General features: G+C 46.3%; 5 protein-coding genes across 5 annotated transcripts; 3 read left to right on the top strand and 2 right to left on the bottom strand.

Annotated features, from left to right (window-relative positions):
* Positions 1–247: 247 nt before the first annotated feature.
* LOZ57_003918 (uncharacterized protein) lies at positions 248–1,074 on the top strand (the record flags this gene model as incomplete). Its single annotated transcript, XM_049252965.1, has 3 exons — positions 248–269; positions 320–669; positions 721–1,074. 3 exons carry the CDS (start codon positions 248–250, stop codon positions 1,072–1,074), a joined length of 726 nt encoding a protein of 241 aa, XP_049108134.1.
* Positions 1,075–1,472: 398 nt separating this feature from the next.
* On the bottom strand, positions 1,473–3,255 carry LOZ57_003917 (uncharacterized protein; the record flags this gene model as incomplete). Its single annotated transcript, XM_049252964.1, has 6 exons — positions 1,473–2,491; positions 2,554–2,646; positions 2,702–2,837; positions 2,895–2,996; positions 3,051–3,112; positions 3,189–3,255. The coding sequence occupies 6 exons, from the start codon at positions 3,253–3,255 to the stop codon at positions 1,473–1,475; spliced, it is 1,479 nt and encodes a 492-aa protein (XP_049108133.1).
* A 1,163-nt stretch (positions 3,256–4,418) lies between these two features.
* Positions 4,419–6,379, top strand: CDH1 (substrate-specific activator of APC-dependent proteolysis; the record flags this gene model as incomplete). Its single annotated transcript, XM_049252963.1, has 4 exons — positions 4,419–4,657; positions 4,798–4,925; positions 4,977–5,557; positions 5,618–6,379. 4 exons carry the CDS (start codon positions 4,419–4,421, stop codon positions 6,377–6,379), a joined length of 1,710 nt encoding a protein of 569 aa, XP_049108132.1.
* A 647-nt stretch (positions 6,380–7,026) lies between these two features.
* LOZ57_003915 (uncharacterized protein) lies at positions 7,027–8,239 on the bottom strand (the record flags this gene model as incomplete). Its single annotated transcript, XM_049252962.1, has 2 exons — positions 7,027–7,580; positions 7,606–8,239. The coding sequence occupies 2 exons, from the start codon at positions 8,237–8,239 to the stop codon at positions 7,027–7,029; spliced, it is 1,188 nt and encodes a 395-aa protein (XP_049108131.1).
* Positions 8,240–10,550: 2,311 nt separating this feature from the next.
* PDX1 (pyridoxine biosynthesis protein) lies at positions 10,551–11,557 on the top strand (the record flags this gene model as incomplete). Its single annotated transcript, XM_049252961.1, has 2 exons — positions 10,551–10,629; positions 10,686–11,557. The coding sequence occupies 2 exons, from the start codon at positions 10,551–10,553 to the stop codon at positions 11,555–11,557; spliced, it is 951 nt and encodes a 316-aa protein (XP_049108130.1).
* Positions 11,558–12,775: the final 1,218 nt, after the last annotated feature.

Genomic DNA, 12,775 nt, shown 5'->3' with positions numbered 1-12,775 from the left:
ATCGGGTAAATATTAATGCGGCATCCTACCTCCTGTCAAGATAATCTTAAACAGAAGTAGGTTCAGGCTTCAGAGCACCGCATGGCATACTGTACGTCTGAAAACCGATAACACATAGCCACGTTCCTACACAGTCCATCTGGCTACTAGTTGTGGACGGCTTCTAACGTTCACTCTTTGAGCTGAGAGTGTCGATATTGTCTCTTTTCTTATCAGAGTGGGCGGGCGTATCCCCCTTATTCCAGCAATGGACTCTTTTGCACCGAAGAGTCCTAACATCGTGACTACCCCGTTTACTATTAGCTAATTGCAGTTCTAGCTGGCTATGACCAGGTAGTTGGGGTCTCCATTCTCGGTCTACCCCTCGTCACTCGCCTGGACGAGGACCGGGTTGTGAAGAACGACTCTACTCTCCGTGAAATTGAGGCCCTGAAATTCGTTGCTGCCAATACAACTACTCCCGTTCGTCGGGTCTATGACAACAAACCTAACGAGGAGGATGATAGTTATTACGTTGTGATGGATTACATGCCTGGACAGCCGCTAGACAAAGTTTGGATGAATTTGACAATTGACCAAAGAGCGTCTGTCTGTGACCAGCTTGCTGGATATCTTTCTCAACCTCAAAAATTGAAGAGCCACCGAATCGAAGCTGCAAATGGCTCTTCTGTCAGATCTGGCTTTTATTATTCTCGTTGAGGCGGTCCCTTCAATACTGAGAAAGAGTTCAATGATTTTCTCGCTCGAGGTACTCAACATCGGCCAGCTGAAATTCATGAAATCCGTTTTACACATGGTGACCTCAGCCCTAGGAATATCCTGGCTGATGACAGTGGTCATATTGCTGCAATTGTCGATTGGGAATGGGCAGGATGGTTTCCAGAATACTGGGATGTCGCTCGGATATTTTTGGATATGCCAGGCAAGAAAAAGATGCCTAACTATGGAGAGCAGCTTTGCTCTGCTCTTCCCAACGACTATGCCGAGGAATTTTTGGTAATGCTGAATGTCGCACGTCTAGAGCACCCATGGGACGGCGGGGTTCCTGTTGTTCAACAGCCTCAACCTAACTAACCATTCTAGACTTGAAATATACTCTTCGGGTAGCCTTCCCACTGTTGAAGAGAGGGTCTGTTCTACTGTGGTATGGTGGTTTGATATATATAGAGGGAGGGCAGTCTGAAAGCTTAGAGTTGGATATTCCAATGTAAATGGGGTAAAGGTGAGATGGATCTAGTATGATGGTGGAAACTACAAATTAGAGAAACTTCGCGGAAGAGAATGAAAAAACACCACCGCTGCAAGGTATTTCCTACTAGTGAGTTTGTTTGATTGCTTGTGACAGATCTAGATCAGGTGTTTCCTGATAGTCAAATTCTTGAAGTTTGTTGTCTAAACATGACCGAATATAGGATCACAATGCTGAAAGGTACATATTTTAAGATATGCATTCCAATAGAACGTCCTTCGCTTTAATCCACGAAGATCTTCGTTGATAAATTGGAGTAATTTTCAAAAAAGCTCCTAAAAAGCTCAACGGCATAGTGAATGTCCTTTGAGCCGCCTGTTTCTCGAATACTATGCATGCTCAATTGCGGATTACCCAAATCCAATGTTCGAGTACCCAACGCCGCAGACAACATCGGACCAATTGTGCTACCGCAGGGAGAATCGTTGCGGACTACAAATAATTGAAGCGGGACGACACCATCTTTGTCAGACTTGGCTGCCAGACGAGCAGACTCCTGCAATAGCACAATTCCGGGGGAGTTGGTAGCATAGCGGGCGTTGGCGTTGATTTTGATGACAGGGCCCTTATTCATTTCTGGCTTGTGTTCATTTTCATATTTGAAAGCATAATTTGGGTTGACGGAGTGGGCCATGTCGGCAGAAATCAAAAAGGAGGTTGAAAGAGACTGTTCGTAAGTAGTAGAGGTGGGGTCCGCTCCAGGAGAGGGGAGGCAGGAAAGGCGTCGCAGAATTGCGGGGAGAGCGTTGGAGTCGGCGCCTTGGGCAGTCCTGCTGCCAATCTCCTCGTGGTCAAAGAGGGCAATCAGGCGAATTGATGACTCGTCATCTAGGGCGGAAGATGATGATAAAGATTCTATGAAACCCATAGTCGTGCAGTAGGACATGCCAAGGTTATCAAGCCGGGCAGAGAAGATGAATTCATCAAGAAGGCCGCCAAGGCAAGCTTTCTGGGTGTCATAGAGAAGGACCTCGAAGTCAACGATGTCCTCCGGCAGAATGGAAAGTTCAGACGCCATAGTTTCAACGAGATATGGGTGATGACGCTGCGTGATGCTTCGCAGGGGGCCAGGAGGGTTACTATCATTGTCATTCTTGGGCAGCTCCGAGTTGGCCTGGCTGCCTCCCACTCTAGCTAGTTCAGCTTCTACTAAGCCTGCGATGGGAAACAATTGAGTTTCTTTGTTGAATGTGAATGTCTCTTGACGATCGAGATGAATTGCCAAAGTAGGAATTCGAAGAACTGCAAAGTAGTTATGTTAGTAATCAAACATGCTGAAGCGACGTTGTAAATAAAGATCTTACTTGGGCGATCGATATGGAAGAGCTGCGAAGAAATGGAACCGTCCTTGTTTCTTGCCATAACCCGGCCGGCAATACTAAGGTCGCGGTCAAACCCTGTGTTGGATTTTTAGTGAGCGCTAAGGGTCTTCTAGGATATTTGTGGACATACAAGTATGCCAGAGACCGCCTCCATACGTTTCCACGCCTATTTGAACGAAGCCTTCTGCTTGTTTCTTTGAAACAGGCTTCACTCTCAGACATGGTGAATCGGTATGGGCACCGACCATAGATATAGAGTTGCCCGGCTGGTATATAATATGTGAGCGGATGCTACTTGGGGTTTATGAGAGGTGGATTCGAACCTTCCATTTCCGTCCAATGGCGAAAGCAATGATGGTAGAGCCATTTCTAGTCAGGTAGTACTTGCCACCAGGCTTGCATACTGAAGACCAAGAGTGTTTCTCCTAAGCGTTCAATGTCAGTAGCTTATGGGCTATCTTGCTCCCTCACAGGCCTACCTTGATCTCTTGGAACCCAGCTTCGATAAGACGCTTGCGAACAGATGAAACGGCGTGGAATGCTGGTTACAACAGTATGGTAAGCCCATGAAACAAAAATCTGGCTGCATACTGTCACGCTATATTTGGGCGGTTTACGTGTAGGAGAAGCGTTGACAAAAGAGCAAAAGTCCAGTGCCTTTGCCTTGAACTCGCTACCCGCCATTTTCAGGCAGGAATTGGGAGCCAGTGTGGTGTGATTTCTGACCACAAGGGATATGGGCGGGGAGCGTCGGTTCGCCGTTGTGTTCTGAGGGAAGTTAGAACAAGAGATTGTTGAGAGAGTCACTCGGGAAGCTGAGGCGTTGAATAAACGAAAACCGAACAATACCGGGGGGTCCAGAATGCTGAGTTTCATAGATCTCGACTTTTCAAGGCTGTCTGCTGCTCTCTGCAGTGCTGTTTCGATACCCCGGATCTCCACCGCCTGCCGGGCCGCCGAAAAGACCACGTGAACGCTCTATTTATAAGCATTATTGATGACTAATAATTTACATCACGTGTTTGAAGTATGTAACTAGAAGGAAAAGAAGCACCTACTCCGTATTCGCGCTGTAAAGACACACATTTTACACACTACGGAAATAGCTGGGTTACTAGGTGCGCAATCGGTCCGCAGCAACGCCTGCCACGTCTTCCCCGCCAGGTCGTTCGCCGCCTTTAGACTTGTAGCGAGCGCCAAGAAACGGTTTGTTGACAACAAGCCCAAAGCGGACTAGCCGTGTCGCGAACAGACCACGTGGAGAAACGTTTCTCCGCAAGAGCTAGTCGGGAAATGGTCTAGCGCCGCTCCTTGGCGGTTGTTTGATTTGCTTTCAGACGCCAAAGCGAAGAAGCAGCTCGACGACATCGACCGCCAGCCGCGCGAGAGTGAAGCGCCGGGCATCGCATCGGTTTTCTTACTTCCCGTCACTCTGCCTCTCACTTCTACGTGTCACACTCCACCGCCCTCCCGATGCGCACCGCCCCTCTCACCTCCCCAACCATCCCCAGCCCACTCCCGACCCCTTGTCGCTTCGTTGCTGGGCGCGACGCCGGCAGATAACCCGTCAAAAGCGAGCAGATACGAGAGGACCCAGAGCGCAGCAATATTAATTATCGCATTAAAAGCTGTTTGTCTCGCGCGTCAGCATCCGCCACCCTTCTCATTTGCGCCTTCTAACTCCGCGCTTCCCCATCGATTGCGACCCAGCTGCGTGCGCCACTGTTTGCTTGGAGGAACCGTCGTAGAGACTTACAGCTAGGATACGGGTGAACGGTATAATGGCGGAAAGACAAAGCAGTCGCATAAGGTCATCGCACGTCCGGGCGAAGTCTGACCGTTCCACTATGCCTGGGAACCTCGTCTCCCCGCCTGGCTCCCATACTCCACCCTCCGGCCGGTCAAAATCAACCACCCGAAATACAGGCTTAGAACCTGCAAAGTTTCGATCTAGACATGGCTCAGAACCGATTAACCCAGATGCTCTCGCACAAGCGCTCAGGGAATTTGAGGATGTTGGTCGGCAAAGGGAAAGAACACCTGGAAGCAGTCCTTGTCGGAAGCGACAAAGGGTTTATGGTGATAGGTATGCTTTGTCCATGAATCCTTGTGAATATTACCAACATAAATGACTATTGCTGTCTCTATGTTTAAATTCTGGGAAAACTGCATAGGCACAATGTGTTTGCAACGTATATTAGGAAAGCTAATCGCTCTTTTGTGCAGATTTATCCCAAACCGCGAGGGACAGGACTTGCAAGCGAGCTATAGCCTCTTGCACGAAGATGGGTGCCCCTCTACTCCCTCGAAAACGAAAAGGAGACCTCCGCACGGGGAAATCCACTTTCAAAAAAGTAAATACATTCTGTATAGGATTGGGAAGTGATCTATTAACAATTTTCTAGCTGAAGAAGCCAACCGGACATACTCACGGATTCTCCGAAACGAATTCTTTGGGGATGCTGTGCCCCAGTCAGATCTACACACCCTTTCCCCCGAAACACATCCTGGCTATACACCATCCCACGATCCTACTCGCTCGCACACCCCTCCGTCTCACAAAGCTGCCTCGTCATTGCCTCCCGCTAGCATCACACCTTCAACACCCAGTAAAAACCTATTCTCATATTCCTCGCCCAGAAAAGCGTCAGGAAACCCAACCCCATCCAGGACCCCCCACAGCGGGTCCAATTTCAACGCCAGGTCCGAAATTTACAGTTTATCTCCGATACGATTCGACAGCCAGCGAATATTACAAAGTTTACGTAAACAACCTAGATACGTAAACAAGGTCCCATTCAAAGTTCTAGACGCGCCTGATTTGGCAGATGATTTCTATCTCAATCTTGTGGATTGGGGGAACACAAACATTTTAGGTGTGGGTTTGGGTTCGGCTGTTTATATGTGGGATTCTATAAGTGGAAATGTCACCAAGTTGTGTCAGTTAAGCGATGATACTGTTACCAGTGTTAACTGGATACAACGAGTAAGACCCCTTGCGGTCTGAATCAGAAGCTTTTCGAACCTATCACTAATGTTTCTTCAGGGTACGCATCTCGCGGTTGGAACAGGGAAAGGCCTTGTTCAAATATGGGATGCTGAGAACTGTCGACGGCTACGAACGATGACCGGGCATACCCTTAGGGTGGGCGCCCTTGCCTGGAACGACCACATCCTTACTTCTGGCTCTCGGGATCGGATTATTTATCACCGTGATGTCCGCTCCCCAAACCAATATCTCCGTCGATTGACCGGCCACAAGCAAGAGATATGTGGTTTGAAATGGAATACTGAAGATGGCCAGCTTGCTTCTGGCGGTAACGACAATAAGCTGCTTGTCTGGGACAAGTTAGGTGAAACTCCATTATATCGGTTTTCTGATCATACCGCTGCCGTAAAAGCGATTGCTTGGTCGCCCCACCAACATTCTTTACTGGCGTCTGGCGGAGGGACGGCGGACCGCACTATCAAGTTTTGGAATACATCCACCGGAACTCTCATCAAGGAGGTCGACACTGGGAGCCAAGTTTGCAATTTAGCCTGGTCAAAGAATTCCGACGAGATTGTCAGTACCCATGGCTATAGCCAAAATCAAATTGTTGTTTGGAAGTACCCTCGCATGGAACAAATAGTGTCCTTAACTGGTCACACGTTTCGTGTGCTTTACCTGGCAATGAGCCCAGATGGTCAAACTGTGGTGACCGGAGCTGGAGATGAAACGTTACGTTTCTGGAAAATTTTCAATAAAAAGGGCTTAAAAGATCATGGGCGTGAAAATAAATTAGCAGCCTTGACGACAATTCGGTAGAAGACGTTACTACTTGTTGATTGCAGGACCTTGGAGATTCTACGCACGGGTTCCAAAGACCCGCCGTGTTCTCATTTTTCTCGGACAAGAAAAGCGCGATACGAACCAACATCAAAACATAATGAGTTTCCTATCGATTTTTCATAATGATCTAGCATTAATCTTTTCTGCGGGGTTTTGTTATTTGAGCATTTTCTTGTCATTAAAAGGAAGGGGAATCTGACATTTTTTCTTTGCAGCGACGGCGATGGTTGGTAGCTCGCAGCTGGATTTATCGGCGTTATTTGCTCTCTTACAGAGGAAGCTGGGAGCATGACGCTTGCGGTGGAAAGTTTCTAGTGGCGTTCATCTGCTTTCATGGGCAAGCAGCTAGCGTGTGGGTTTATAGTGGGTGGAGATCAATGAGTCAAGACAATGATTACAGGGCTCTTGGATGGGGTACATCAACAAAACGAATCTTCCTGATACAAAGCCTGAACTATAAGATCCTTTGAAAATTAATGAAGGTGTAAAGAAGACAATGCTTCCTGAAATCTCTTTCTAGTTCGTTAATAATAGACACACGAGAGCAGCCTTAACCTCAATATCTACGAATGCATGCTGATTTTCAAGGGCTGCACTGTCACAGTTTCATTTAGCCAGTTATCTCACAATATCTTGGGGCTTAGGTTTTTCTTTTCCAACTGCAAAACGTCGATTTTCAGCCACTGTGGATCATCGGAATAGCGAATTGCTTCTTTGCTCATCCAGTCCTCGATATCTGTTTCACTGGGTGCGCCGAGACTGACGATAAGACCCAGCAACATCTGGCGGATTTCTTCTCTTTCCAAGCCACTCGCAAGACCAAAATGGAACCTGCGCAAGAAATCGCTCCCGCCTGCGTATTCAGCCAATGTATGCTCCCCTTGTTCCTGAAATGCCAGAGCCAGCAGCCTATCCATGTTAGTGGAGCCAGCTTGGCCAGTATAAAGAGCATTGAGGTCCGCTGTAACAAGGGAAGGTCCAAATGCCTCGCACGCGGGAACAACTCTTGCAAATTGCCAGTCAATAACTCCAGTGATGTTGTAGTTTTCATCCACAAGAATATGATCACCTTTATCGTCGACATGTTTCAAGAAGAACTGTAGAGATGCCTCTGTGTTATTCGTGCAGCATAAATCCGGTATATGATAGCGAAGCGTTTTAGAATAGAAAAGCTTCCCTTGGATAATCAGGGTAAATCTGACCATCAACAATAAGCTCTAGATAATGGTCTGCAATTTTGGAGAAGTACTCAACGGCACTATTGAACGGACCATATTGATCGAGTGTACCGAAGCGATTGCTTGCAACTGCAGATACGTGGACTTTCCCCTTCTCCAGTAAAAGAGAACCCACTTTGTCAAACGGGTGTCTGTTTATCTCGATCAAAATATGGCTCAACTGTTGCAAGACAAGCTGTTTCTGTAGCTTGTTCGCCATATATTCCTGGTATGGCTTCCCGGGCAAACGCTCCATCAACAAAAAATTCACTCCGACTTTGTTCAGAGCATCAGAAACAAGTCCATATCCGAACGCTTTCGGAGCCGGTACCTTCGTCGATTCCAGGAACTTCAGAGTAGCATATTCGCTGGAAACGAGATATTCCACTGAGCTGGCGGGCAAAGGACTTCCACTTGTCCTAGGGACACGTACCAGCCATCCTTCTCCACTGTCAAACAATATGCTCGCGTGGTAGTTTGCGCATCCCATCATAGAATCATCTCCAGTGTGCTTATTAGTACGGAATGTACAATGCTCTCCTTTGTTCAGTGCAGTTGCGACTTTGACAAGTTCGGTGATATTAATCTGTTTAAGCAGCGCAGATACTTCATCATCCATGAGTTTCTTCCAAACCTCCTCATCAAGCTAACCTTTACCCATAATTAGCCACAAACTCAGTGCTACCAGATGTTGAATGAAAATAGTTTGTAACTACCTCGGCCACTGAGGGGCAGCTGCTGTGTGAAACCGCTTGGTGCTTCGCGCAGTAGTGCAACTTGCATACTATGCAATCTGAACCCCGAACAACAGGCCTCGTGCAGCCGTTAAAAAAGCAAGTTGCGAGTCTAGGCGCCATTTGGCAGGGAATATCGACAGGAACCAGGTCTCGAGTGGTATGAAAGCAGATTGCTTTCAGAAAACAAGATCAGTGTGGAGTACTCCGTAGCAGCCTAGGCACCCCCGGCTAGCCAATGAAAAATGGTTGCCATTTCTAGACTTTTAAAAATCCAAAGGAATACCTGTTACACCTCTTCTTTTGTTGTATTGAGGGTAAATACGTGCATAGGTCCGTGTTGGGTTCATTGAAGCCTTTGGCATGCAAATGTGTCTAAGGCGCTAGTTACATAGTTTAACTATCAGGGCAAGAACCATTTCCTTACCAAAACGCATCGCTGGTAGGGTGCTCATGCGATTGTCATTCTAGTGTATTCTTTCATTATTCATTTTGGTTCTCGTCTACAATGGCTACCGCCAGAATACTGTTTTCTTCAAAGCTTCAATGAGATTTAGCATCCCTTGAAGATGGGCATCTCATACTCTTGGGAAAAAAATAGAAGTGACTGGGCTCACAAGGAGCAGCATACATCCTTTTTCCCGTAGAAGGTTGCTCCGCCATAGGCGTGGCCGTAATAGCTTCCCTTGCAAACTCTGGTCCTCGAATCTGATAACGTTTCAAGTCCTGAAAAACCGCCTGTTTGATTAGCCTCAATCGAAGAATTCATAGATTAAAGTAGCTGTATCTGTATGCATAAACTGATTGTCGAATGCAGCATAGTTATCTGGACCAGATTCCAGATACTGAGATTGTTTGGGTTCCAGTGTGATCGCTTGCGAGCAACCGTAACTGCAAGTATAGGCCCCGAGAATAGTCTCCTAAGTGATTTCACTGGTATAGTTTACAAGGTTAGCGTTTCGCATTTTTGGATAACTTTTGCAGTGTGCTTCACGCAAACAGGATCATTGCAGTAAGCGCGCTTTTTGAAATGATGAAGCAAGCGTAGTAGGGGTATATGTGTGTATTTCCCTATCTCGTTACCGAAGCATTCAAAAGGGTACTTTTTGTAAAATATCCGCTTGGTATATGGTTGGCTATTTAATTGATTAGTGGTAAGCAATGGGAGGAAAGAAACGCCAGAACGATGCAGAAAGTGGTAGTCCAGAAATCGTAGGAAGTCAGCCATTAACTAAATATTTCCGCTAGATATGTAATATTGCCCACCATTTTCACTCAATGCATGGTGTGCACGTAAGGGAAACTTAGTGGATACACGACAATGAGGGCGTAAATATTCAATTTGAGCCTCTTGTGTATCAGACTTCTTCATCAGATAAATTTGGTGTGATGGTTGGGCGAAGCAGCAATAGAAAATATATCTTGTTTCTATATGTACTGTCGCTGTTGGGCTGGAATATTGAATATATGTCTGAATTAGCTCTGCAGACAAGATTAGGCAGCACTACTAAGCCCACCCTGATGATATCAGCTGGTGAGTAACATCACAAGTATTAATATAGGCGGCGATGTTTTGAGAGTTATTCAACCTTTTGGTCAAGTGACTAACACTCTATAGTTGAATCAATACTATTAGAAGGGGCGTCATTGAACAAATTCAGATGTCATTCATGAATATAAAATAATGAAAGCTTGGGCTTATACGAAAGAAAAGTATAAGAAAAAGCAGATGACAAATGTTGTTTGCTAAACTGACAGGCAGATGCAAGTCATAAAGCATTAGGCACAAAGTGGAAAGGCATGGCCATGAGAACTCAATAATACTCTTTTAAGCCATGTTTAAGGTAGGTAGACCGAGTCAATTCTCAGCAGGGCGAGGACCCAAGAAAGATATGATACAACGCATCCGGGGCAATATCTGATTCTCTGCTCGAGTGTTGTAGTGTGATGCAGGAAATGAAGTCGGATTAGACTATCCGGGCTAAACGGTTTTAGCCTAGCAGGTCTTACCAGCGTGTCTTATTTCTGCTGAGGTAACTAAGCTTAACACTATGCCTGATATAGCGTCGCCCAACAACGCCAAGCATTTGAGCATCAAAACGAGTTGAGGTTTAACAAACAAGAGCAAGTTGGGAGGTTCAACTGCATTCTCGACGGCTGACGGAGGATTACTTTTTCAAGCGCCTTTCCGCCATTATGGTTGGCCATAGATCGGCAAGTCGATTATCACAATGTGTTTCCTCACGCTACCTTGGAAGTCGAAGTTGTCGGCGATGTTGGTACTCAAGAAATTTTAAGCAATTCGCATCGCGCTAACATATATGTTTCTAGACTTCCAGAGCAGTCCCACACAATCATCTGAGCAAACACTACCCCTGTATCCATCCGTCGCGCAACTCATCCATGAGAATCAAATCCCGGACTCCGAGATCCCCAAAATTCCTGCGACGGGGCCGAATGGTCGATTGCTCAAGGGCGACGTGCTTTCTTACATTGGCACAATTCCTTCTGATTATCCATCAAGTCTCTCCTCTCGCCTCTCCAAACTCACACACCTCGACCTTAGTAATATCAAACCTGCAGCTTCACCGGCTCCAGCTCCGGCTCCGGCACCTGCAAAAGAACGGGAAGAGGTAGCGCCACCCGCCGATGCTCTGCCTTTACCGGTGGAGGACATTGAATCTAGACTTGCCCTTCCAATTTCCTTATCTCGTGTACTTCGCGTACAGAAGCGGGTTCGATCCGCGATTGGAGTGAATATTCCATTGGCTACCTTTGTCGAACGGGCCACAGAAATTGCCAACGATGAGCTCCCCGTTACCCGATGTCGTACGGGGCGAGAGATGGCGGATCAGATTTTTGATGAGATTGTTGGCATCCGGAGATCGTCCACAAATGAACCGCCACCGACATCGAGGGGAGACTATTTTCCAGATATCATTTCGGCTTCGGACCTGAACTCAGCGCCTGAAAGTTTACTCGAACCAGAAGCGGATATTATCGATATCCTTTCTGGAAAGGTGTCCACCAAAAACATTGTTCGTCGCCAACAGGGAGAGAAAATATCGGCAGCTGAGGGAGATGGAGAAACGAGTGTATTTAGTATAACTGTGCCTAATGAGGAAAAGCTGAGAGGCCAGGCGTTTCTAGCAAGAATGCAGGTTGTATTAGAAGATGAACCTGAGAAGTTAGTGATGTTGTGAACTATTAATATCAACGATTTCTACTAAGGCCGTTCATCCACACATGAATACATATCGTTCATTGCAAAGACATGCGGTCCTTTTTGCTTGACTGGGGGATAACTTTCTGCTGGATACCAGACTGGGTTAATGATCTGCTGGTATCAATAACAATCCTATTTCTCTGAATACTCTGTTTTTATATGCACAGCACCACATTGAAAAAGGAAAAGAACAAAGATTATGCTTGTTAAAAAAGTAAGTCTTATGCAAATTCTAGGCATATAATCTTGGGGATTAACATTGGAATCCGGAAGACCGTTTCTAATAGGGCATTCCATAGGATGTAGCGTATGCTAGCTGCCACCCTCTAATGGAATAGTCGCAAGCGTTGCATTTCCAATATGAATGAATATATTTGGGGTTTCTAGGCGTCCCTTTTATACCGCGGTCATCATTTCTATAATTTTCTCGAGAAACTGTCAATAAAGTCACTGCAAAGAAATGGCAGAAATGTAGGTATTTTCTTCCGTCATGTATAGCCCCTTCCTCTTCTCCTCCTGAAAGTCGCCCTGCACTGCGGCTTCGAGAAGCGGAGACGAGTCGCACAGCAAGGTTTTCTGTAGATGGCGACGGTTAGCAGCAAGTTATCGCCAACATCAACCGTGACGTTGTTTCCTTGAAGTCTGTGATAGGTCAGAGAATGCAGAGAGAAATGGAAGGGTTCAGTAGGTACTTACAATGCAAGGAGATTCCGTTCACAGACGGAAGAAACCCCCTCGTTCCCATGCCTACACTCTACCGCATTGATATTTCTACTTAGCGACATTGAGCTTGGAGGAATGTTAGAATCTGTTGAGTTATGACAGCGACCTGAAAACTGCCAGCCATTCCTCAAAGCTTCTTGACCATCTGGGCGCATACCGCAAGGTTTCTCCTGGGGGAGAAGGCCATAGTTCCAGTTAGATTCGCTCTATCCACTCCGAGAGGGATGATGGGTTAGGATAATTGGCATATGTAGTACTAAATAGAAACGCCGTTATGACGATTCTATCATTAATTTAGTTGGCGACTCGGGGAATTGTCTTGAGAAGAGCAGAAACAACGTGCGAAATTAAAGTGCAGGGTTTTCAGAACCGATGGGGGCCTAGAATACAAGAGAATATGAAGATATACAAAAAAAATTGCTGCCACAAGTATAGCTGTGACATGCAAGGTGTTGTTTTAGAAGACAAAGTC

Source organism: Ophidiomyces ophidiicola (genome assembly GCF_022830035.1).
Source record: "Ophidiomyces ophidiicola strain CBS 122913 chromosome Unknown scaffold_14, whole genome shotgun sequence".
In the NCBI taxonomy this organism is placed as follows: Eukaryota; Fungi; Ascomycota; class Eurotiomycetes; order Onygenales; family Onygenaceae; genus Ophidiomyces; species Ophidiomyces ophidiicola.
Note: the sequence above shows the minus strand (reverse complement) of the source record. Positions and strands in the feature narration are given on the sequence as shown.